Source organism: Oncorhynchus nerka, linkage group LG14, assembly GCF_034236695.1.
Source record: "Oncorhynchus nerka isolate Pitt River linkage group LG14, Oner_Uvic_2.0, whole genome shotgun sequence".
NCBI lineage: Eukaryota > Metazoa > Chordata > Actinopteri > Salmoniformes > Salmonidae > Oncorhynchus > Oncorhynchus nerka.
In genome coordinates this window covers 47348801-47376214 of record NC_088409.1, presented here as the reverse complement: position 1 = coordinate 47376214, position 27414 = coordinate 47348801, and the positions used below count along the sequence as shown (strand labels likewise).

At 43.6% G+C, this 27414-nt stretch overlaps 1 protein-coding gene across 2 annotated transcripts; it reads right to left on the bottom strand.

Moving 5' to 3' along the window:
* Positions 1-426: 426 nt before the first annotated feature.
* On the bottom strand, positions 427-27414 carry LOC115141312 (sodium/potassium-transporting ATPase subunit alpha-3-like). 2 transcript variants are annotated; one of them, XM_065000131.1, is made up of 22 exons: positions 27154-27414; positions 26928-27021; positions 14925-15044; positions 14410-14469; positions 13729-13932; positions 13255-13368; positions 12895-13029; positions 12665-12782; positions 12018-12286; positions 11137-11335; positions 8539-8783; positions 8182-8374; positions 7595-7907; positions 7150-7300; positions 6580-6748; positions 6058-6212; positions 5712-5835; positions 5193-5338; positions 4808-4938; positions 4518-4619; positions 2050-2141; positions 427-1895 (listed from the first exon to the last, which is right to left on the bottom strand). In XM_065000131.1, the coding sequence occupies exons 2-22, from the start codon at positions 26931-26933 to the stop codon at positions 1867-1869; spliced, it is 3075 nt and encodes a 1024-aa protein (XP_064856203.1). In that variant the 5' UTR covers positions 26934-27021; positions 27154-27414; the 3' UTR covers positions 427-1866. The 2 variants fall into 2 exon arrangements, with proteins under 2 accessions (XP_064856203.1, XP_064856204.1); XM_065000132.1 differs by having other exon boundaries at positions 14925-15005; positions 27154-27413.

The following is a 27414-nucleotide window of genomic DNA, read 5'->3' as shown; positions in this document are numbered from 1 at the left end:
GTAGTTTTGATTTGGTCATTTGGTGCATTACCCTGGGCTCTTGCCAACTCACAGTCTTCTATCAGCTATACATGTTGCAGTGTAACCTGATGTGATTCTCATCATTAGATGGCATCCTAGCGCTCTGCCAATATGTACCTCAACATTATAGATACAACACGGGAACACAGTAAAACACTAGATACAGCAGCAATCACTTATTCTCTTACAGATATTTCATTGTGTATACACAACCCCAGATGTTGTCCAGGTGAAGACAAAAAGATCAATTACTGATCGTCCTACAACATTTCATCGATTCAGGCCTACATTTAGCATTTAAGCCATGTAGTATCAGACTGACAATGAGAAAAGAGGGGGAAAGGAAGCTGAAAGTCAGTGTAGCGAGTCGAAGGCACGGGAGAGACAAAGACACACAGACAGTGCTAGGTTGTATTAAATGTTCTAGATGTTTTATTGGTGTTGGTTTCATTTTCTTTCACACACATGTTCTACGACTGTTTTTTTACTTCCTCTGTGGTCTCAACCCCCTACAGCCCTCTGAGTAAGACCCAGCCTGAAATGGCTGTTCCTCTGCTGGTCTCCAATGCAGACCTTCACACGGAACTCAATACCTGGACTGTGTCACCTAGACTGGACCGGACTCCAGGAACATGGACTCATCATCTCACACCAAATAATCACGCCACATTGCACCGGCACGTCAGAAGTGGTAGCAGGAATATGGACGCCATATAGTTTCTGTCTCGCATGTTTTAATAATAAAACACAACCTTTGTCGCTGTTACATTTTTGCATCGGCTTTCTGAAAACCCGGCGAAAAAAAGATTGGAAACCATAGAAAGAAAGGAAACAGAGTGATCTTTCCTCTTTTTCCCATAACACGCTCTACAATGTCGCCGATGTTCTTTTTCATTGAATGTATATCTTGAGGTGTTTTATGTTCAACATATCATTTTTATTTCTTTAAATCGGTATAGAATTATATAGTTTTCCTAGAACACACAGAAAGATTGAGTTGTATTTTCCAACTGGGTTGTGTACTGTAGTATTTAACAAGGACAATGGTTCACACAGTGCACACAAACGTAGACAAACAGGGAGTAGAGGGGAGAGGAGGGTGTGAGAGACAGAAAGGGGGACCGGGGACGCCATGGCGGGGTGTGCTTTGTTATGCCTAAATGAGGGAAAGCAGCTCTCACACACTCCCCTCCCTTTATATAAATAAAAAAACAACAAGTAAAACCATTGAACCCCCAACCCCATATTATAAAAAAAACAACAACAACACTATTGAAGAAAAAGGAAAATGGTCGGAGTGAGAAAGACATCCGCTCTTCCTCTTGGAGAAAGGAGAGGGCGAGAGGGGACGGCTCGATGGGTGTCGGCTGTGGGATCTCACTCGTGATCTGTATGTCTGTGTGTGACCGGAGGACAAGCAAAGGGTCGCAGGAGGAGGAAGAGAGGGAGGAACAGAGGTTTAGAGGGGGGAAGGAGTGGTATGGCCCTTTTTTTGCCGAGCGTCGACACTCCCTTTAAGATCATAGCTCATTCAAATCTACATACACAATATGCAGCTGCCGTTTGGTAGATATATTGGTTTATGTACACAGCAGTGAGAGAACACATGCAAAGAGTATCATAGGAGATGGAGAGGAGGAGGAGGGGGGGGGGTGATGTAGAAAGTCGTAAAGGTGCTTTGCTGTTTTTAATCTTTGGGGCAGTTGTGATGAAAATTGCTTTGAAGCGGTCGTTGTCTTTTACGGGGTGGGGCATCTGAAGACGTGTCTTGCCAGGGATGGAATGAAGGGGGGGGGAGAAACAAATGGAAAATGTAGGGGTATGAGTAAAGACGGTTTCCATCGCTCAATAGTATGTCTCCCTTTCCACCCAACCTGTAGGAGGAGAGGGGAGGGGAAAAGAAAGACAGGCGTCAGAGAGTTTTCCTGTTTTTGTGTCAATTAAAGATTGGCGTGAAGTTACAAATGCAAATCTCATGTTAGGATTTGGGCCTAAATGTTATACGTAGAGAAAGAGACAGCCATTTACCTCCTGGGTTCCTACGGATGAGCAGTTTTCGGATCTCATCATACACAAAAATGAGGACACTGTAGGGGACCGCACAGAACCACCAGCTGGGCCTGGAGGAAGGAAGGAAGGAGAGAGAGAGAGCAGAGGTTAAGAAACACACAACATGGCAAATAGGAGATCAATAAAAGGACCCCACAAGTTGTCAGTGGAGGTGTGTGTACAGTATGTGTGTATGTGTATCTGTTTGTTTTGAGGTAGGTATACGTCTATGTCTATCGGTTTGTGTAGATGTATGTCTATCGGTTTGTGTAGATGTATGTCTATCTGTTTGTGTAGATGTATGTCTATCTGTTTGTGTAGATGTATGTCTATCGGTTTGTGTAGATGTATGTCTATCGGTTTGTGTAGATGTATGTCTATCGGTTTGTGTAGATGTATGTCTATCTATTTGTGTAGATGTATGTCTATCGGTTTGTGTAGATGTATGTCTATCTGTTTGTGTAGATGTATGTCTATCTGTTTGTGTAGATGTATGTCTATCTGTTTGTGTAGATGTATGTCTATTTGTATGTGTAGATGTATGTCTATCGGTTTGTGTAGATGTATGTCTATCTGTTTGTGTAGATGTATGTCTATCGGTTTGTGTAGATGTATGTCTATCTGTTTGTGTAGATGTATGTCTATCGGTTTGTGTAGATGTATGTCTATCGGTTTGTGTAGATGTATGTCTATCTGTTTGTGTAGATGTATGTCTATCTGTTTGTGTAGATGTATGTCTATCTGTTTGTGTAGATGTATGTCTATCGGTTTGTGTAGATGTATGTCTATCGGTTTGTGTAGATGTATGTCTATCTGTTTGTGTAGATGTATGTCTATCTGTTTGTGTAGATGTATGTCTATCTGTTTGTGTAGATGTATGTCTATCGGTTTGTGTAGATGTATGTCTATCTGTTTGTGTAGATGTATGTCTATCGGTTTGTGTAGATGTATGTCTATCGGTTTGTGTAGATGTATGTCTATCGGTTTGTGTAGATGTATGTCTATCTGTTTGTGTAGATGTATGTCTATCTGTTTGTGTAGATGTATGTCTATCGGTTTGTGTAGATGTATGTCTATCGGTTTGTGTAGATGTATGTCTATCTGTTTGTGTAGATGTATGTCTATCTGTTTGTGTAGATGTATGTCTATCTGTTTGTGTAGATGTATGTCTATCTGTTTGTGTAGATGTATGTCTATCGGTTTGTGTAGATGTATGTCTATCGGTTTGTGTAGATGTATGTCTATCGGTTTGTGTAGATGTATGTCTATCTATTTGTGTAGATGTATGTCTATCGGTTTGTGTAGATGTATGTCTATCTGTTTGTGTAGATGTATGTCTATCTGTTTGTGTAGATGTATGTCTATCTGTTTGTGTAGATGTATGTCTATCGGTATGTGTAGATGTATGTCTATCGGTTTGTGTAGATGTATGTCTATCTGTTTGTGTAGATGTATGTCTATCGGTTTGTGTAGATGTATGTCTATCTGTTTGTGTAGATGTATGTCTATCGGTTTGTGTAGATGTATGTCTATCGGTTTGTGTAGATGTATGTCTATCTGTTTGTGTAGATGTATGTCTATCGGTTTGTGTAGATGTATGTCTATCTGTTTGTGTAGATGTATGTCTATCGGTTTGTGTAGATGTATGTCTATCGGTTTGTGTAGATGTATGTCTATCTGTTTGTGTAGATGTATGTCTATCTGTTTGTGTAGATGTATGTCTATCTGTTTGTGTAGATGTATGTCTATCGGTTTGTGTAGATGTATGTCTATCGGTTTGTGTAGATGTATGTCTATCTGTTTGTGTAGATGTATGTCTATCTGTTTGTGTAGATGTATGTCTATCTGTTTGTGTAGATGTATGTCTATCGGTTTGTGTAGATGTATGTCTATCTGTTTGTGTAGATGTATGTCTATCGGTTTGTGTAGATGTATGTCTATCGGTTTGTGTAGATGTATGTCTATCTGTTTGTGTAGATGTATGTCTATCTGTTTGTGTAGATGTATGTCTATCGGTTTGTGTAGATGTATGTCTATCGGTTTGTGTAGATGTATGTCTATCTGTTTGTGTAGATGTATGTCTATCTGTTTGTGTAGATGTATGTCTATCTGTTTGTGTAGATGTATGTCTATCTGTTTGTGTAGATGTATGTCTATCGGTTTGTGTAGATGTATGTCTATCGGTTTGTGTAGATGTATGTCTATCGGTTTGTGTAGATGTATGTCTATCTGTTTGTGTAGATGTATGTCTATCTGTTTGTGTAGATGTATGTCTATCGGTTTGTGTAGATGTATGTCTATCGGTTTGTGTAGATGTATGTCTATCGGTTTGTGTAGATGTATGTCTATCTGTTTGTGTAGATGTATGTCTATCTGTTTGTGTAGATGTATGTCTATTTGTATGTGTAGATGTATTTCTGTATATTTCTAGGGTTTACTCTACTCACTTTAGGGGGAACATCCTGAGTGCCACATCCATGCCTGGGGTGTAGGATAGGAAGGCAGCCAGAGCTGTCTCCTCAAACAGGCCAAAGATCAGGATCTTGTTCCTAAGAGGAGAGTAGAGCAGAGAGACATGAGAATGAGAATACATATAAGAGGGTGAGAGAGACTAAGAGACATAGAGACCAAGCATACTGTATATTAACAAACAGACAGACAGACAGACACAGAAACAAGACAGACAGACAGGGAAAGAGAGACAGAAACAGACAGGCAGACAGGCAGACAGACTTACTTCATGCCCTGCTGGAAGACAGAGTTACGCCTGGTCTTGCAGACAATGACATCAGCCCACTGTACCACCACGATACTGACGAAGAAGGCTGTGTGACACGTGAACTCCACGATCTTCCTCTGTTCATATGTCTACACACAGAGAGGAGAAAGGGAGTGAGACACAGTATTTGAATCACAGAATGAAATAGAACAATAGAATGCACATTGGCATCCCGGCGATATGACTAAAAGGACAGCCATCTTGGTCAGGGAATATTTATTTATAGAATCTGATGAAATATGGTGAAATAGTGTAAACAATGAATTTGCAGATATACTTGTAATATACTGTATTGCTATGTTTTGAATACTTATTTTGCCCCGGAATTGTAGCGTGTACCTACCCATTGCTGGCCATAGCTGTCTTCCAGGTCGTTGCAAGCGCGGTCGTCCCAGTTGAGCCTGATACCCACAAGAATTGAAGGTAGGAAGCCATTCTCAGCCAAGATCACAAAGTAGGAGAAGAAGCCTCCCAGAGCCTGGATCATACCTTCACACACAGACATAGACACAAAGCGTTAACACATGTTCACTCTGGAAATGTAAATGTAAATGTAATGTAAAATGAAATGATGTTACCGGATCCCACAAGGAGAAGCCATTGACTTGTCATATAGATTTGTGAACTATAATCCACTAGCCATAGATTTAGGATCTATAAGCATCGAAGCACTCATCAGTCTGTCAGATTCTACCACAGGGTTGTCGAAGACTAATCAATCATACTGTCCATAGAGTATTACTCAAGGACTTCATGGGGAAGTATTGACCATCGATCTGGCTGTGGGTTATGATAACATGTCCAGCTACATATGCACTGTCTTTATGGCCCCAACCAGGTAGAGGAGCTAATGGGGACCCACCGATTTGTCCGTAGGCGATGCTGATGAGCCTCTCGTTCACCAGCTTGTCTCTGGTGGGGTTCCTGGGCTGACGCTTCATGATGTCACTCTCGGCTGCCTCATAGGCCAGGGAGATGGCGGGCACCTGGGGGAGGGGGGGGTCACAGGTCACACATGTGAGTTTGTATGAGAAACAAATATTTGGATTGATTGCTCCACTGTGAGATAGGGCATATCAAGTTTACGTGTGACATTTTTGTCAACGATGCACATTTTTTTATTTTCTGAGCTTTCTGCCGTGTGTCTGTGTGCCATGTGTGTGTGTGTGTGTGGGTGCCGCATGTGTGTGTGTGTGTGTGTGCCGTACCATGTCAGTTCCCAGGTCGATACAGAGGATGGTGATGGTTCCCAGTGGTAGGGGGATGTTGACGATGATGAATAGGAGGAAGGGTGTGATCTCAGGGATGTTACTGGTCAGGGTGTAGGCAATGGACTTCTTCAGGTTATCAAAGATCAGACGACCTGCAGGGAGATAGGAGGACACACACAGAGGTCACACACTGAACTCTGACCTCTAACCTATGTAGAATTGAGCGAAGGTCACTCAAGGTTGGATCAGGGTCTGCCCTTATTCATAAAGTGTCTCAGAGTAGGAGGGCTGATTGAGGATCAGGCCCCTCTTGTCCATGTGATCTTATTCACTCTAATCTAAAAAGTCCAAACTGATTTGCAATCAGCCCCTACTCTGAGATGCTTTAAAAATACAGGCTCATATTACCCGTCCCTCCTCTCTTCTCCTTTTCTGGCCTCTTTTACCTTTGTCCACTTCTCCCTCTCCCATGCTCTTCTACTCTTTCCATAATTTCTCCTCTCTCTCCCTATTTCTCACCCTCTTCCACTCCGGTGACGATGGAGGCAAAGTTGTCGTCCAGCAGGATCATGTCAGCGGCCTGCTTGGATACGTCAGAGCCGGAGATTCCCATGGCAACGCCGATGTCAGCCTTCTTCAGGGCAGGAGAGTCATTTACACCGTCACCTGTCACAGCCACAATGGCACCCTGGGAGGGACAGAAGAGTTAGCTTGTGTCCCAAATAGCACCCTATTCCCTTTATAGTGCACTTTAGTAGTGCTTTTGACCATGGCCCATAGAAAGTCACTATTGTACCAAAACTAGGGGGAAGTGATGGGGTCAATTCCCTGTTCAATTCAATCAATTCATTTTCAAATGCATGAATAGAATGTCAACAATCTCCCTGAACTGAAAATGGAATGAACCCCAACCCTGTTTCCAGACTTATATTTGTGTAGTATTAGTGTAGTTGTGGAAAGCACGTTCACTTTTATTGATCAGGTGATGGATTCAGGTGGTGTGTGTCTTTCTGTTTGTGTGTGTGTGTGTGTGTGTGTGTGTGTGTGTGTGTGTGTGTGTGTGTGTGTGTGTGTGTGTGTGTGTCTCACCAGTCGCTGGCAGCCCTCTACGATGATGAGTTTCTGCTGGGGGGAGGTCCTGGCAAACACAATCTCAGTGTGGTTTCTAAGGATGTCGTCCATCTGATCCTGAGACAATTCCTTCAGGTCTGTACCATGGATCACACAAGCCTTGGCATCCCTGGAGACACACACACATTAGAATAGCTAGCTTGGATCCACAGAGGCAGGGCGAAAGTGACATGAGGTTGAAAATGAACGAGAGCAGAACAGGATCCTGTGTGGCCTCACCGTCATTGTGAAATGATGTACTGTGTGTGTGTGTGTGTGTGTGTGTGTGTGTGTGTGTGTGTGTGTGTGTGTGTGTGTGTGTGTGTGTGTGTGTGTGTGTGTGTGTGTGTGTGTGTGTGTGTGTGTGTGCGTGCGTGTGTGTGTGCGTGTGCGTGTGTGTGTGGGTGTGTCTCATGTTTCTCACCTTGGGTTGACCTGGCTGACAGGGATATTGAGGCGAGAGGCGATGTCCTCCACTGTCTCGTTTCCCTCGGAGATGATGCCCACGCCCTTAGCGATGGCCTTGGCAGTGATTGGATGATCACCTGTCACCATGATGACTTTGATGCCAGCCGAACGGCATTTGCCCACAGCGTCGGGCACAGCGGCACGGGGAGGGTCAATCATGGACATGAGGCCCACGAAGCACAGGCCCTCTGTGGTGAAGTTAACATCATCACAGTCGAAGGCAAAGCCCTTGGGGTACTGGTCCTCTGGCATTAGCAGGTGGCAGAAACCTGGGGAATGACAGGAGGTGCTAGCTTTATTTACCTGTTCTACTCATTCTCTACTAAATCAGTCAATCTTTCAGCTCTCACTTCTATTCATCATTGGATACGGTACATTTGACCCATTCTCCATGAACCAACATCCTGACCTTCCCCCCTTCCCTCTTCCTCTCGCTCTCCCCCTCCCTCTAACAACCCTCCCCACTCCTCTTATGCATTTTGGAAGGCCCATTTCTTTCTCTTCCTTCTTCACACCACCTCTTTCTCACTCTCCCTGTCTCACCGAGTACTCTCTCTCCCAGTCCTCCAAGCTCCATGTAGGCGTTCTGGAAGGATTCCTTCATCTCCTCGTCCATGGGCTGCTCCTTGCCCTGGATGATGATGGTGGTGCAGCGGTCCAGGATCCTCTCTGGGGCTCCCTTCATCACCAGCAGGTAGCGGTTGTCATTGGGATCCTCTGTCTCGTGAACTGAGAGCTGTGGGGTTGGTTGAACATGGTAGGGGAGAGAGAGAGAAATAGGTGGGAAGAAGGGGGAGAGGTGAGATCGGACACGGTCACGGTGTTAGAAACCAATCCATTTGAGTGTTGTGTTGTGTTTGTGCGTGTGCATATGCATATGTACACATGTGTGTTACGTACCTGGTACTTGTTGGTGGAGTTGAATGGGATCTCGGCCACCTTCTTGTTCTTCTCCCTTATTTGTTTGACAGAGCCACAGGACAGCTCGATACACTTGAGCAGGGCAGACTCGGAGGCATCACCAGCGGTGTCCCTCTTCAGGATGGGCAGTTGGTCCTGGCCGGCTTTGAACACGGCGCGGTTGCAGAGAGCTGCGACGCGAGCCAAGGCAGCCCATGAGGCTGAGGTCTTGTCGAAGGAGGCACCTGGAGAGAGAGGTGGCCGATTAGAGATGATAAAACAATATCAATTCCTAACCTGTAATTAAACTGTACTTGTCTGTGTAACTACCATGTGAATACATATTAATGAACTACTTAAAATCAAGAGGGATTCCTATACTTAAAATTGTCTCTAAACGTGACTGTGACCCAAACTTTAACCCTAATACCAACATCCAGCCCAAACTTCAGCTATAACATTATCTTTAAAACTAACTCCAACCAAAAAGCAAACTCTAATGCTAACTCTAACACTAACACTACCTCTAATATTAACTCTATATTAACATTCACTCTAACATTAACTCTAACATGAACTCTAACATGAACTCTGACACTAACTCTGACACTAACTCTGACACTAACTCTAACATTAACTCGAAAATGAACTCTAACTCTAACACTAATTCTAACATTAACTCTAACATTAACTCCAACACTAACTCTAACATTAACTCTAAAACTAACTCCAACCAAAACGCAAACTCTAATGCTAACTCTAACATTAACTCTAACACTAACTCTAACATTAACTCGAACACTAACTCTAACATTAACTCGAACATTAACTCGAACATTAACACTAGCATTAACTCTAACATGAACTCTAACACTAACTCTAACATTAACTCAAACACTAACTCAAACACTAACTCTAACACTAACTCTAACATTAACTTTAAAACTAACTCCAACCAAAAAGCAAACTCTAATGCTAACTCTAACACTAACACTAACATTAACTCAAATATTAACTCTATATTAACATTCACTCTAACTCTAACATTAACTCTAACACGAACTCTAGCATTAACTCTAACATGAACTCTAACACTAACTCTGACATTAACTCTGACACTAACTCTAACTCTAACATTAACTCTAACAATAACTCTAACATTAACTCTAACACTAACTCTAACATTAACTCTAACATTAACTCCAACACTAACTCTCTCTAACATTAACTCCAACACTAACTCTAACATTAACTCTAACACTAACTCTAACATTAACTCTAACATGAACTCTAACATTAACTCTAACACTAACTCTAACACTAACTCTAACATTAACTTTAAAACTAACTCCAACCAAAATGCAAACTCTAATGCTAACTCTAACACTAACTCTAATATTAACTCTAACACTAACTCTAACATTAACTCTAAAACTAACTCCAACCAAAACGCAAACTCTAATGCTAACTCTAACATTAACTCTAACACTAACTCTAACATTAACTCGAACACTAACTCTAACATTAACTAACATTAACTAACATTAACACTAGCATTAACTCTAACATGAACTCTAACACTAACTCTAACATTAACTCAAACACTAACTCAAACACTAACTCTAACACTAACTCTAACATTAACTTTAAAACTAACTCCAACCAAAAAGCAAACTCTAATGCTAACTCTAACACTAACACTAACTCTAATATTAACTATATATATTAACTCTATATTAACATTCACTCTAACTCTAACATTAACTCTAACACGAACTCTAGCATTAACTCTAACATGAACTCTAACACTAACTCTGACATTAACTCTGACACTAACTCTAACTCTAACATTAACTCTAACAATAACTCTAACATTAACTCTAACACTAACTCTAACATTAACTCTAACATTAACTCCAACACTAACTCTAACATTAACTCTAACACTAACTCTAACATTAACTCTAACATGAACTCTAACATTAACTCTAACACTAACTCTAACACTAACTCTAACATTAACTTTAAAACTAACTCCAACCAAAATGCAAACTCTAATGCTAACTCTAACACTAACTCTAACATTGACTCTAAAACTAACTCTAACCAAGACGCAAACTCTAATGCTAACTCTAACATTAACTCTAACATTAACATTAACTCTAACACTAACTCTAACTCTAACATTAACTCAAACATTAACACTAGCATTAACTCTAACGTTAACTCTAACACTAACACTAACTCTAACATTAACTCTAAAATTAACTCTAACACTAACTCTAGCATTAACTCTAACACTAACTAACACTAACTCTAACACTAACTCTTACATTAACTCTTACATTAACTCTAACATTAACTCCAACCCAAACTCTAAATGCTAGCGCACATCACACTGAATGTGGATCTAGCATTCGCCAGCCAATCTTTCAGTGCGCCAACATTTTTCACCCTCGGTTCTACTTGTAAAATCATTTCGCAAATTACTTTCAGAGGTGCTAAGTACTCTTGGCCAGAAAACACTATTGGTGTGTCTGAGCCCTAACATTATATCTAACACTAACTCCAACCCTAACCCTCCTGATCTCCTCTTACCAGACTGGTCCTCTGTGGTGTCAGCCTCGTGGATCTGGTTGTCGAACCACATGTGGGCCACAGTCATCCTGTTCTGGGTCAGTGTGCCAGTCTTGTCGGAGCAGATGGTGGAGGTGGAGCCTAGGGTCTCCACAGCTTCCAGATTCTTGACCAGGCAGTTCTTCTTAGCCATACGCTTGGCAGTCAGAGTCAGACACACCTAGAGCACAGAGACAGGGGAAAGACAGGGGTTATCCAGGAGCCAGAATGAAGGAGCGTACTGGTACGAACAAACTAGAAAGGGTACCTATTCTGGAGAAAATGAGTGTGCTTGCTTCAGCTGTCTAGTTGGTCTAGAGATCTATAATGTATTTCTGTAGAGCTATCATTGGTCTGGATCTAGTCTCAATCAATGTCTTATTATATTAATTGTGTAGTTAGCTGTCTAGTTGGTCTAAATCTACAGTCTAGTTGATCTAGAATGAATCTCATTTACAGTATGCAAATGTGACATTTCAGTCCTTTATTTTTTATATATTTGCAAAAAATTCTAAAAACCTGTTTTTGCTTTTTCATTGTGGGGTATTGTGTGTAGATTGATGAGGGGGAAAAGGTAAAGGGGTCTGAATACTTTCTGAATGCACCGTGTATAATACATGATATTTAGCAGATGCTTTTATCCAAAGCGACTTACAGCCATGAGCGCATAGATGTTACGTACGGCTGTACCCGGGAGTCAAACCCACTATCTTTGCGTTGCAAGCGCCGTGCTCTACCAACTAAACTGAGGAGGACCACTAGAATCTGAAGTCTAGAGGTCAGGTATGAGGTTCAGTCGAGTTTCAGAGAGAAACAGCCATAGAGGGGAAGGGTCAGATGGAGAGGGGACCATGGTCACTCACAGTGACAGTAGCCAGTAAGCCCTCAGGGACATTGGCCACAATGATGCCGATGAGGAAGATGACGGCCTCCAGCCAGGTGTATCCCAGGCAGACGGCCAGGATGAAGAAGGTGATGCCCAGGAACACAGCCACGCCTGTGATCAGGTGGATGAAGTGCTCGATCTCCTTGGCGATGGGGGTCTTGCCCGACTCCAGACCGGAGGTGAGAGTGGCAATACGGCCCATGACGGTACGGTCGCCGGTACACACCACGATGCCACGCGCCGTACCTGAGAGGGAGAGGGAGAGGGAGAGGGAGAGGGAGAGAGAGAGAGAGAGAATATTAATTCAGGAAAATAGAGGTTGAAATGAGAGAAGAGAACTAAGGCGGGAACTCTTATATGCTTATGTGGGTAACTTCTGTGTCAACAGCAGCTCTATGGTATAATATTACGTTTGAATCAGCTTAGCTGAACCAGTCAAAAGCTTAGCAAGCCTTAGTGCTGCTGGGGTGCAGCATCCAATACTGCAGTAGGACCCTGTTGACTGAATTTGGTAGGCCGAGTCTGACACACAGGAATAGAGAAAAGAGGATAGGAGAATTGTCAGGGACAGAACAGCTGATGTGTCTGTCTGTTTGTCTGTGAGTTAGCCGTTTCTACGGTTACCTTCAACGCAGTTGGTAGAGAAGAAAGCGACATTGCGGGTCTCCAGGGGGTTGTCATGGGTACAGTCAGGTGACCTGCTCTGGGGTTCTGATTCGCCAGTCAGGGAGGAGTTATCCACCTATAGGAGAAGGACAAAACCCAGAAGGACAAAAAATGTTATGTAAAATATGTAGCTGTGTGAGTGTGTAATATATGAACTATGTATGTGTGTGTGTGTGAGTGTATGGTACCTTGCAGCCGTGAGCAGAGACGACTCTGAGGTCGGCAGGGATCCTGTCTCCTCCCTTCACCTCCACCAGGTCTCCTGCCACCACCTCCTCAGCGTTGATCGTCATCTTCTCGCCCTCACGGATCACCAGCGCTTGCTACAGGGAGAACACAGAAGGAGGGTTAGATAGTCCGTACACGCATTCATTTATTCACACACACACATCACTGGGGGAATTAGACTGCCATTGTGTGACTTCGTAGCATAGGGTCTACATTTCACACACACACACACACACACACACACACACACACACACACACACACACACACACACACACACACACACACACACACACACACACACACACACACGTGTTTACCTGGGGCACCATGTTCTTGAAGGACTCCATGATTTTGGAGCTCTTGGCCTCCTGGAAGTAGGAGAAGCATCCGGTGACCACGACGACAACAGAGAGCACGATACCCAGGTACAACTGAGGAGAGAGAGAGAGACAGGAAATCCCATTGTCAGACTGTGTACACTGCAGGTCAACGCATAACAGGAGTATTTAGCTTCAAACTGAACACAGACCACCGCGGTAATAGTCACTAGACTAGATGATCATGCAAAAAGAGAAAAAAGTGCAATGACCAAGTACATAAGCCATTTGGGTGTATGTTAGAATTAAGGCTAGGGACTGGCGCTGCTGGCAGTGTGTGTGAGGTTTGGTCGACTTAGGTATGTGTGATTCAGCTGTGTGTAGCTCAAACGGTCCCTTATTCTGTGGCTGTGTTTACGTTTAGTGTTTGGGTGCATACGTGTGTGTGAGTGGGTGTGCTTGCGTGTGACTCACGTTGTCTCCTGCCGGCTCGTCCTCGGTGGCGGCCTGGATGGCGTAGGCCAGGAAACAAAGGATGGCGCCGGTCCACAGCAGGATGGAGAAGCCACCGAATAGCTGGCGACAGAACTTGATCCACTCGGGGGTGGTCGGGGGAGGGGTGAGGCAATTGGGACCGTCCCTGATCAGAAACTCTGCCGCCTTGGCGTTGGTCAGACCCTGGGTGGGGAGAGAGTGGGGTGGGTTAAACCTAGAACTGAATGTGTTGAAATTAGGGGTGACGCCATAAAAATCCTATTAAATCTAATATGTAATTATAAGCCTGCAGGTTGAATGCTTTGTGACTACGTATAAAGCATGTCTTTACAATATTATAATGAGGCTTAAAACGTGTTGTGTATTTTACGTAGAACGTTTTCAACTGACTCAAAAAAAGGCTGTAACTTAGTATGGATCATTATAAGATTAGAATTGAGACTTTATAAGGGGGCTTGAAATGTCTCAGTGCATTAAAACGTTGCTCAAACTGATCCCCTCAAATACACAGACCGTGTGGCATGAGTGAATGTAAAATACCACCATCTAGTGGCCTAGTAGCAGCTCTGTTAGTGACGCAGCAGGACTCGGTGATGACTCTAGTATCTCTGTGGTACACATCGATAGACCTCTATGGTACAGTGCAGGAGGAGGACTCACCTGGACAATGTCGGTGTTGAACTTTCTGCAACACTCCTCTATGGACATCTTGTGTTCCGTCTGAAAGGTAGAGAGGGAGGGGGGGAAAGAGAGAGAGAGAGACAGATAAAGAGGGAGAGAGAGAGAGCATAGGGAGGAAGAGAGAGAGAGAGAGCATAGGGAGGAAGAGAGAGAGAGAGAGAGTGAGAAGAGAGAGAGAGCGAGAGAGAGAGTGTGTGTGTAGGTGTATTTGTGTGGGAGAGAGACACAGAGAAAAATTGAGAATATGCCACAAATATCACAACAATGAATTTAAAACAAACTAGGAGAATTTGGTTTAAAGTTTTTCTCCAAATTATTTAGAGTTTGTGCGTTCCAGTTACACATTGACTCTTGGGGGGTACCCTGAAATGGTTAGATATTCATACTCTAACTTATGGAGAGGCATATGTTAGTATTTCAATAATAGTTATGGGGGTGCCCAGCACACCCCTTGAGCAGGGCAGAGTGTGCGCCACTGTGTGCCAGTCACTTACAATCGGTACTTCTTTCTTGAGTTCATCCATGTCCTTCCCCTTCTTGTTCTTCTTGCTGGGAGAAGATTTGCCATCTTTATCCTGCGAGGTAGCAACGCGGTAACTGTCCGACCGCCCATACTGGGCGGGGGGGGGACAGTAAGAGAGGGGGGAAGGGATTAGGGGGGGGGGATACTTTCATTATTATTTAAATAGAAACATGGTTAAAGCACCAGACACAACAGACGGGGAGAGGGACTTCATTATTTTTTCTCTGATACCCATTTGATCTTCACAGAGATCACAGACAGAAGGATCAAACAACCGTCTGGCTTTACTGCAGTGTCTGTCTCCTCTCGGGAACCCGCTCTCACAGTTTGTATCCACTGGCCACCTGCTTCATTTGTCATTTATGTGAACTGTCACCAGACTACTGTATGTTCTCCACACACACACACACGCAAGCACACACTAGCTGGTGGGGCACAGAGGCCCTGAAAGAGAAACAGAGTGCAGACACAATGCATTATCTCATTCCTCAAAACCCCTCTAATTATTTATTTGATTTAACTAGGCAAATTATTATTTACAATGACGGTCTACACCGGCCAAACCCGGGTGACGCTGGGCCAATTGTACGCCGCTCTATGGGACTCCCAATCACAGCCGGTTGTGATACAGCCTGGAATCGAACCAGAGTGTCTGTGGTGACGCCTCTAGCACTGAAATGCAGTGCCTTAGACCGCTGCGTCACTCGGGAGCCCCTAGATTAGATTCATATCAATTCAGTTAGATTGGATACATCAATGTGACTGTGATGTGTTGAATATAAAACAGTTTTGCAGACACACACACACACACGTCTCTCTTCTAGGGAGCTCAAAGTGTTGCATTAGCTCAATTTCCGATTTACACTAACTGATGCTCAAATCAAATCAATACAGAAGCCCCTGACCAGAGTCCCTCGGTTGACAGAATGAGAGAGAGAGACATAATGGCTTCCAGGAGGGTTCTATGGGTCCTAGTGGAAAAGCCGCTCATTGACACAGCCAACTCATCAAGGAAACTGACCTTGCTGCAGGATCAATACAATCAGTGATGTAATAAAGGACCAGAGAGTCCAAACGGTTACCGGTCTGTATCTTACCACACCAAGAACATGTAACTCACACTTCATCATCAATTCTGATGATATGGTGACTTTTGTTGGTTGTAGCATCATCAAGTGACTGTACAAAGAGACACAGGGAAGCCCCCTGGTGGCTAATGTCAAGATAACATGCTCGGTCTACAGCTCATTTTTTCTTTAACTAGGAAACTCAGTTTCCAGGAAACTAGGAAACTCAGAACAAATTCTTATTTACAATGACAGCCTATGGACGACACTGGGCCAATTGTGCACTACCCTATGGGACTCCCAATCCCGGCCGGATGTGACACAGCCTGGATTCGAACCAGGGACCGCAGTGTCGCCTCTTGCACTGAGGTCAAGTGCCTTAGACCACTGCGACACTTGCCACACACTGCTTTGGTTTGACTGGGTTTCAACTGTGTTACTGCTTGGTTGGAACAAAAGCCTGCACCTACACTGGCCCCCTTTGGATATGATGGCCCCCACCCTGTTAATTTATTCTGAATAATAAAGGGTAAATACACATTCAAGTCTAGTTTTTTTGCCCCGGTCCATCACAAACCAAATAAATGACCTATTTTCCAAGCTAAACACACATTACCTCGGCTCCCACACCCTGATAAACACACTTGACTGACTAAGTACAACGCCATGAATGGGTGAGGAAACTTGCCACTGAAAGTCCCAGTGCTTAATGCGAGTTGAGTTGAGAAATTTCGGTCTTGAATCTTCCACTTGTAAAAGAGACCAGTCTTAAGCGGTTCATTGTGGTCCGAAAGGTTTGAGGAGGATTTATAGTGAGCACTGCAGCTCTCCACTCTGCCCCTGATTTACAGAAGTAATACTGGAACACACTAGAGTCTCCCTTGAACACGAACTAACCCTGAAAAGATTGGTTCAAACATTCGACCAAACACAAAAACACACAATATGACTACAAAATGTACAAAATCAGCCTTCCCATGTGCGCATGTGGATGTCATTATCCGAGAATGTGAGTGAACTCTTGCTGCAACAAGACCAGACAGGCCTAGCGAGCCGAATGCAGAACAAAGGAGAGACCGATAGAAAACTACTGCTACTCAAACCCTTTGAGATTGGCCTACCCGTGTGTGTGTGTGTGTGTGTGAGTGTGTGTGCGTGCGTGTGTGTACTTTAATACAACATGCAAATTAAATACTCTGGTTGGCATCGATATAAGAATCTTCTGAGAAACAGTGTAGGGGTAGATGTTATAGATAAGCTAACAGGTCTGCGTTAGGCACACACAGGTGTGGAGTTTCTAGCTAGGCAGGCTTTTTCGATGGGTAACACTGAGTGGGCCATAGAAACGCATTTACAGTACATTGTTAGGTCCGACAGCACACCTGCTTATCACACACACTCTTACACAATTTAGTGCTAATACAAACACTGGAAGAGCGCAGACGGGTGAAACAGGCATTACAGGAGAGGGATGGACAGAGAGAGATTCATGAAAAAAAGAGAAAGGCCGTGATGGGGGCAGATGGAAAGAGAGACAGCAGTGGGAGGTGAGAGAGAGAAGAGCTCTTCTCTCACACCACTAATTAGATATTGACCACTATTCTTTGTCTGTTGACTCAGGCTGTGTATATCAGTGAGTGACAGCGTGACTGGGATCCCACTCTAACAGATTGTTCTATAACACTGTAAAACAAACAACCCCACCGGCAGGGTCGCGACCTTACAACCTGCGGACCCAGAGAGTGGGTGTTGGCCCCTTACCGTGCGTGGGTATGTGTGGTAGGGGTGTTAACGTGCATGCAGGCACGTGTGTGTGGGCTAATGCCACTCAATCTTTCCTGACACGCATGGGACCACCCAAGCAGCTCCTTTTACCCACAAGATTTCTTCATTGTGGTGACGAGGTCACGTCTATCGCCGAGGTTACAAGGCAAAACATTTAGAGAGCGTGGTTTTGTTCCTCATTGTTCAATGCAACATGGTATATGTCATCTATCTGTCCCTCTATCTATGGGTCTGTCTGCTTGCCTGTCTGTTTCTAAGCATTTGTTGTGGAGGTTAAATGTAAAGCAGAGACCGCAGGCTGAAATTACAACCACTAGCTCTCACACAGTCAGACAAAGGAAAGACCTACTGACAGACACAGACTGGAGGAACTGGTGTCGGTGACTTACAAACAGATAGACACCACAGTATAGAGTACCGCATCTCCTCCGCACATTGTCATCTTTTCAAGTAGAAGACAGACTGTCTGGAACAAGGAAGACAGACACATTCACTTTGGAGCCGAAAGCTAAGGCTACTAGCGTGCTAATCTAGCAGAGGAAAGTCGAACATCCTTGGGTGTGTGTACACCGTGTTTGGAAAGAAGAAAAAAACGAGCCAGAGTTCATCGGGTTCTACTGATGTCATGCTGCTGTGGTTTGTCTGGTTCTAATGTTCTGTTCTGGTCACATTACCAGGGAGGTTGGCATGGTGACCGAGGCTTAGTGGTGGGCGGTGGCCTAGTTCTGTAGGATCCCCTGATCTGATCGCTCAGTAATAATTGATGTCTGGGTAACTGGACATTGTCGGAAATAGCCAACACGTACTGTATGTGTGTGTGTATCTTTATAAGAAAGAAAGAGATACTTCCTTATATGCGCAAGCTATAAGCCCCCCAACAGCTAGGCAGAGGTGAGTCATTGTCGAGGTGGCTACAGACTGTCTGCGCAGCGAGAACACGCACTGCGGCAGACAGAGAGGGCGAGTGAGAGGGGGCGGCGGGGGGGGGAGCAGAAAATAATAGGAACAGAAAAGGGAAAGGGTATGAGAAGAGGGTGAGAAGGGAGAAATAGGAGACTAGGAGAGATATTAGAACAGACAATGGCCTATATGTAATGGTTTCTCCGTTATTAATCAGACTCATTCGTTCTGAAGTGAACACGGGGCATGTTTCATACGTTGAACACTTCCACCCTTTCAGTGAACTCCAGTAGCCAATACCATCCCTCAGGAGCATGTCAGTGTGTCTGTCTAGGGCACACAGGCTTGGGCATGCCTCCTAATGGTGATGGACCTGTGTGGGCATAAGGTGTGGCATCCCAGCCTCTCCTACTGGTACGCACGAGAGGTGAGGGGTTTCACAAGAGGCAGGAAGAAGTTGCAGCGTTTGGGTTTCCATTTTAGGGAATCAACAAAGAGGATATAGTAACTATTGCAGGAAAACAGTTTGACTGTGTGAAAAGTTTGCATTGACTAAGATGTTAGATAGATGGCTCCATACTACACACATCCTGAAAGAAGTGACATAAACATCATTACCTTGACTGGTTCCCAAATGACACTCTATTCCCTATATAGTTTGATTATCTCTTGTAAGCCTATCAGGCCAGCCTGTGACACTACTTGTTGATAGGCTGCTGTGAAGGGATCCTAGCCATTGGGGAAGGTTTTGGGGGCGGAGGATAGTGATGATGACAGTTAAATGTCGATTCCGTCCTGCTGTGCCCTGTGGCAAGCTTGCATGTGGGGGTGGGGGTGCGTCAGAGGAGGCTGGTGGGGGGAGCTTCAGGAGGACGTAATGGCTGGATTGGAATTAATGGAACGGAGTCAAACGTGTTTTTCATACGTTTGATTTGTTTGACACCGTTCCATTCAATCCATTACAATAAGTCTGTCCTCCTATAGCTCCTACCACCAGTGTGTCTGTGCGTGTGTTGTTCGCATGTGCTTACGTGTGTGCTTGCCTGTTTGTGTGCATACCTGTGCTTATTTGCATCTTTGTCTATGCCAGTTTTCTTCAATGTTGGGGTCGCGACCCTTAGTGCTGTAGTGGGATCGCCAAAAAAAAAAGTATTTTATTTTTTAATTTTTTTTAAACAATTGGAACAAACAATTAAGAGTACAGTTTATTATATGGGACTATATACAAATGTTCTTGAGAAAGATCGTTTGAAAAATAAGATTGAATTGAGTGTATCTATTTATTGGTTTTTGATAAGAGATGAAAATGCACTGTATTAAATGGGATTTGTTGATGTAAAAATCGAAATTGACAGATTTTAAGGTTGTGTTATTAGAGTTGGGATGGGGTGGGGTCATAACAAATTATTGGTGGAAAAAAATGTGATCCCTGCTGAATATGAATATGAATATGACTGCTCTAGGCCTTAGTGTGAACTGTATACTATTATGTGTGCACAACATTGGTGGGGATAAACTGCATTGTTGGTTAAGGGCTTGTAAGTAAGCATTTCACTGTAAGTTCTACACCTGTTGTATTCGGCGCACGTGACAAATACAATTGGATTTGATTTGATTGGATAGGGACATTTGGTTCCAACAGCCCTTGGGTATAGGGCTAGGTAGCCACAGTGGGCATGGCCTAGGGGTAGGGGGGCTGGTCTGGGTAGGTGGCTGGGCCTGGAGGCTCATGCTAATAGGATTAGCTAGACTGATTGCTCTTGTCTTGATTAGCCTACTATATTGTACACCAAATACAGTAACTCTACCTAGCTAACTTCCAGTAGAGAGTTTCTTCTCCATGTTAAAGAGTGATAATGAAATGGGGAATCACTGCAAAAGACCTTCAGGAAAATCAAATCAAATGTTATTAGTCACATACACGTATTCAGCATATGTTATTGCGGGTGTAGAGAAATGGTTTAGTTCCTAGCTCCAACAGTGCAGCAGTATCTAACAATTTACAACAATACACACACATCTAAAAGTGAAATAATGGAATTAAGAAATATATAAATATTAGATGGAGCAATGTTGGAGTGAAATTGACTAGAATACAGTAGAATAGAATACAGTATATACATATGAGATGAGTAAAGCAGTATGTAAACATTATTTAAACATGATTAGTGCCTAAGTGCCGAATGTTCCATTATTAAAGTGGCCAGTGATTCCAAGTCTATGCATATAGGGCAGCAGCCTCTAAGGTGCATATCTAAAAATAGTTTCATATCAAGACACGTCTTGGTTGAAAAATATTTGGTGTTGCTTTTTGTCACAATGACAGTTACTTTAATTTCTGGATTCTCAACTTCTTCTCAAATGGTGATTTTCTTAATTTAATAAATATATAAACAGTGGTGGAATACAACCCAATTGGAATGTAGTGAAGTAAATGTAAAGTTGTCAAAAATATAAATATACTGAAAAGAAATATAAACGCAACATGTAAAGTGTTGGTCCCATGTTTCATGAGCTGAAATAAAAGATCCCAGAAATGTTCCGTTCGCACAAAAAGCTTATTTCTGTCAACTTTTGTGCACAAATTTGTTTACATCCCTGTTAGTGAGCATTTCTCCTTTGCCAAGATATTCCATCCACCTGACAGCTGTGACATATCAAGAAGCTGATTAAATGGCATGATCATTACACAGGTGCACCTTGTGACCACTCTAAAATGTGCAGTTTTGTCACACAACACAATGCCACAGATGTCTCAAGTTTTGAGGGAGTGTGCAATTGGCACGCTGACTGCAGGAATGTCCACCTGTTGCCAGAGAATGTCATGTTTATTTCTCTAGCATAAACCGTCTCAAATGTTGTTTTAGAAAATTTGGCAGTACCTCCAACTGGCCTCATAACCGCAGACAATGTGTAACCACGCCAGCCCAGGACCTTTACATCCGGCTTCTTCACCTGCGGGATCATCTGAGACCTGCCACCCGGACAGCTGATGAAACTGAAGAGTATCTGTCTATAATAAAGCCCTTTTGTAAGTAAAAACTCCTTCTGATTGGCTGGGCCTGGCCCACCCAATAATTTATTTATTTAACTTGACTGATTTCCTTATATGAACTGTAACTCATTAAAATCGTTGAAATTGTTGTTGCATGTTGCGTTTATATTTTTGTTCGGTATAGTAAAGTACAGATACCCCCAAAAAACGACTTAAGTAGTACTTTAAAGTATTTTTTCTTAAGTACTTTACACCACTGTAAATAAATAAAGTTATATTAAATTCTATTAAATTGTTTTGATGTTCAGAGGTATGGAATTCCAGCCAGACCCTGAGGTCATGACCTCTTATAGCAGAAATGATACACTGTGTATCTATTTGCATGTGAACACACACACACACACACCAAACATTCTGTATCCTAATTTAGCTCTCGTGGACAAATCATTTGTGTTCCCTTCCAAAAAAACAAACAAAACCAAAACAAAATCCCATCTTATGGCATTACCCCTCCTGTCCTACCCTCATCCCTTCATCCTTCCCCCATGGCCATCTGTCCAGCCCCTGATCTGTTCATCCTGACAGGCAGCTGTGCTCCAGTTTAGAGTCTGCATGTGTCTTTGTCTCTTGTCTCGCCCATTGTGAGTGTATGTCAGAGTTTTCTTTAGGAAAATGTGACGCAGGACATAGACTGTTGCCTATATGCACTTGAATGACGAATGGGAAGAGCGCTTCAATTACCAGTTTAGAAGTAAAAATAGTAGTTATTTTTAATCGTGGCCATCAAAACTGTTTTTAACAAGCAATTGCATTTAGAATTGTTATGCAATGATTGGGCTCATAAAAGCACGTTTCACTCCAGCAGCAACGAATGAGCTGTTTGAGAATCTGTAGCAGCAGCTCTCGCACTGTCTGACAGATAAACGACTAACGAAAATACACCAATTTAATTCCACTAAATTATGCAAATGAACCTATAGACCAATAAGCATGACGGGTATTGATGAATAGGCTAAAAAGCATTATCGGCCAAAAGTCGGCTATTACCGGCTAACGGAAACCCTGGTATATATGTGTGTGGATGTGAGTATGTGTGTGTGTGTGTGTGTGTGTGTGTGTGTGTGTGTGTGTGTGTGTGTGTGTGTGTGTGTGTGTGTGCTCCTCAGTGAGAATGGTGTTGTCTAGATTGGTATGGTAAATTCTCTCTGTCTTTCTCCTATGAGGGGTTTCCTGAGGACATTCTGTGTGAATGCAGATCTCGGTGACAGAGGATACATAGCAACTCCTGCTCTGTGTACTGTCTGGTCTTATAAAGTCTTCTGGCCTCTGACGTACCGTGCTACCTGTGACACGGGTCTGGGAAAGGAAACGTCATTCGGGCAGAATGGAGATAAATAAATACATTTAAGCTTTTCTGTATATTTTCAACTGAGACCTATTCAATGTACGTAGTTGATAATGAAAGGGGGAAGAAAACATACACACACACACGCAACACACACACTAACATCCTGGGAGTACATTCTGAATTAGTAATGTCTGTGTTGGCAGGGGACCCAACTCTCCTCTGTTTCTTACTCTCTGCAAACCCCCACTTAACATTTCCCGAGCATTGCAGCAACGTTAACCAACCAGGCTGCCCTATCTTACATTACAATCGATTAAATGTTTAATGTAATTTGACTAACTCATGACCTTAGTACAGAATCCAATCTGCTTTGAAGGGTAAGGGAGTCATCAAAACTCAAATAAAACCATAATGCAACATGTCCCCCCAAATACTTACATAATACCCTACCGTATCACCCTACCCTTAAAGTAGGTCCTTCTAGCTAAGCTAGAAGACTGACATTCAAAACCATGTCCTTCCAAATGACTCTTTAAGGACAGAACCCTCATGAATATCCCACTAGTATATTGATTATGGACTATCAGTAGGATGCCCAGGACGGCTCGTGGACATACAGTGCACTGCACAAACCCTCCAGACTCAGCAGCAGGACACAAATGACTGCAGATGCAGTGAGGAGGGGAGTGAACTAGCACTCTGCACCAAACTCTGGGCTGGGCCACAGCTATATCTACACTATTAGAAAAAAGGGGCTATCTAGACCCTAAAGGGGTTCCTTGTTTGTTCCCATAGGATAATTTTTTAAAGAACCCTTTTTGGTTCCAGGTAGAACCCTTTTAGGTTCCATGTAGTACCCTTTCCGCAGAGGGTCCGACATGGAACTCAAAATGGTTCTACCTGAAACCAAAAATGGTTCTACATGGAAACAAAAAGGGATCTCCTATAGGGACTGTCGAAGAACCCTTTTGGAACCTTTTTTTTCTAAGAGTGTACCTTGTCCCATCATGACCAAGCAAGCCTTACCTAAATACCTACACCCTTACCCTTTCCTATACCCGTCCTGTACACACCTGGCCAGTCTAAGGAGATCGCCAATCGTACAGCTCTCTACCTCTGTGCCACTGCAATGATTTATCCCCACACCACCCACACCAATATGCCCGTCCTTTATGCTATATATCCCTTCCATTTCTTCCCTTCAATGAGAGAGGTGATGGGGGATATCAGGGGGAGCAACCCTATGCTCCTCAGTCCCTGTCCAGTGAACTCTCCCTGATATCCCCCATCACCTCTCTCTGCATCCCATACGGATGAATACCTATACCTCCCCCGTGTCCTGTCATCCCATCTGCCTCCTGTCTCTGTGGTAACCAATCCCCAAGAGCAGAGGCAAGCAAGGGAAACAGGAGCCATGGTCATGTGAGCTCAGGTCATTCTCCCGCAACAGGGTACAGCCCTCCCCCTCTCTCTCTGCACCTACAGATCAGTCACAACTCATCTTATCCCCCTCCCTTCTTCACCCTGCACCCACCCACCCTCCATCTCCTTTTCTCTCTTGCTCACATGTCTGAAGGTGAAATGTCTGCAACCATCTTCACTTGCTCTCCTCTCCCATTTCTCTAACTCACTCCCTCTCTCTCTCTATCTCCCCCCCCCTCCCCTCTCTCTCAGCATCATTAGGTTACCCCATCTCTGACTGCACCAGAGCAACTATACACACATCAGCAACCTCAATTGCTCACAACTGGTGTGTCAAATTAAATAGGCTGTCTGTCTGTCTTCAGTGCCCCTGACACTCAGTGTTTGCTTGCTAAAGCATCCCTTTCTGCGTAACTCGCCCGAGTCTGCCAATCACAGCTTTTTAAAGGGAATTTCCACTCAACAGGCACCGCCCCCATTTTGACGCCGCAGCCCGGCGGCCTTGGGGATGGACAGTTGGCAGTGTCATGGCATGGCATAGCGCGTCAAGCGCCAGATCGACTTGGCAGAATGTCTTGTATGTTGTCAAAGAATCATAGGTGTGAGATGGGTTAAGGTAAAGGACATATTCCTTCCAATTATATGAAAATGCAATTATTATCAGAGGTCACACACATATTTTATTTGCGCGCCGGATGAGGACCCCCACCCCCTGTCTCATTCACACATAGATCAGACAGTGTAGCCTAACTTTGCCACGGAAGTGGTTCGTGCGTAAGCACTTTTTCCACTCCATCCCATTTGACGCAGTGCTTGGTGCTACAGATGATTCTCGCATCCTCATGAATAGCCTATCACCAACGACTGCTTCATTTCTCGCCGCTCCACAGCAGACTTCGACCGAGAGAAATGCCCCCAAGGCCCACCCAGGTCATAGATGGAGATAGCTGATGTCATTCGTGCCTGCGCTGTCGGTGTCTCTTCAATAACGTTCGGTAACCGTGGGCGATCCAGCTTCATCAGCCACTGGGATTTTGTGGCATCGTGTCATCAAATTATTTCAACCCCTAGAACCGAGTCGGGGATTACATTTTAAACTGTCATACAATCAAGATAAATGATGAGACAGAAATTGCGCAACAGTCCATAGCGATAGTCGCAGCATCACCTCGAAGTGTTCCTACAGAACTATTCATAGTCAAATTATTATTGGCTTTACAAAACAGTGAAAATATTGGTGTTATTATGAACAATCAATATTTTTATTGAGACGTGATGTTTTTCAAAAATATCAGCCAGGGCCGGGCCGCATCCACCATTTGACGCAGTGAGGGATTCAGAACTTCGTGTTCACTTACAAATCCAGACCCACATGTATCATCACCCAGCATTCACAGGACATATTTTTCAATCTATCATGTGTTTTCACTGTCAACGATTATCGAGTCCCTATTGTCACAAATTAAAGGGGAAATAATCTGGTGAAGCGCTTATTCCTGGTAACCGCATTATGACGCATGGGTAACGGAAGCTGCAGTGCGCTCAGGCATTGCATACCATACCGACATACGCAATCTCCTCAGTAGCCGGGTAGACTAGGGTAGGTTTTCCAGGTAACTACTTCTTCGTCAAATGCTGCGAAGAAGAAGTTACATGCGCCATTGAAGATTTAAAGCAGTAGACAATTGGGTCGCGATGATAATTTACATGGGCAATAAGGTGCTGTAATCATGCACCCATTCGAATACACAGCCACGTATTCTAAAGTCATCAAATACAGGCGAATAATAACGGATGTGAATAACAGAACATTGTGTCCCATTGAAATCCCTCAGTGACATGCCAAGTGAAGCCTATACGCAGTGGTCTCTCTCGCTAACTCAATCTCTCTCTCTCCCCCTCTCTCTATCGCTCCCTCTCTCACGATAGCCGGCTGTCAGAATAAACCGATTACCATGGCAAGGTTATAGACAACGTGTCACGATATGCCTAATATAGCCTATCGTCTATATTAATGCATATGACAAACCCCTGAATTAGACAATTCAATCCTATTGTTATCACTAACTTGTTCGTTCCATATCGTATGAGAAGCAAAAGAAACAACAGCAAATGACAGTAAATTACATTAAATCATTCCATCAGCAGATTCTAACCAATTCATTGTCAAATTGAAACCTTACAACTGCAGTAGAAATGACAGAGAGCTGTTTTGTGCCTGCTCTAGCCTACTCGTCACATCAATTTGTCGCAGTCTATGAGACCGTAGACTATATAGCCTAAAAAAAATCCGCATTGGAGTCAATGTCACTCAAATATTTCCAGAGAAGAAAAAACATGACACTGCAGTATGGTGCCCTTCCCCGTCAGCATCTGGGGTTTTAAACTGTTTTCAAGGCATTTTATAACTTTCATGCATCATAAGGCAGTTATAAAGTTGGTAGACGCCGGGCTTACCCCCATGTTGGCGCAGTCAGGCTTCTCTCCTCAGGTGATGCAAAGCTTGAGAGGTGTCAGCCCCTCAGGTGGAATTATATCAAAATGGTATTGCCTTTTAAAAACGTAAGAAAGATTTGTATTCAGTTATTCAGGTAAAAACGAAAGGAAGCGACAAAGACGTCAGTCAAGCAAATTTCTATAAAACAAATGGGTTAAATGATTAAATAAACGGATTGTCTCTAACCTCCAAAAAAGGTTACTGTCTTTTCCCCCTCCACCTAAACGTCTTTCAAATGAAATGTTGCGGTCTCAAGCAGAGCATCACGCGAGGATGCGGGTCCTTCTCTTGCTCTCTGATAGTTGCGGTAAAAGACCGGTGAAACTCAGAAGCCACACTGCTCCGGTTTTTTAGGATTTGATCTCCCTCCGCGGCTCTGTTGGCTGCCGCAGTACTCTCTTCTCTACACACTACCACTCCGCCTATGGAAGAAGCGCCAGTGGGTGT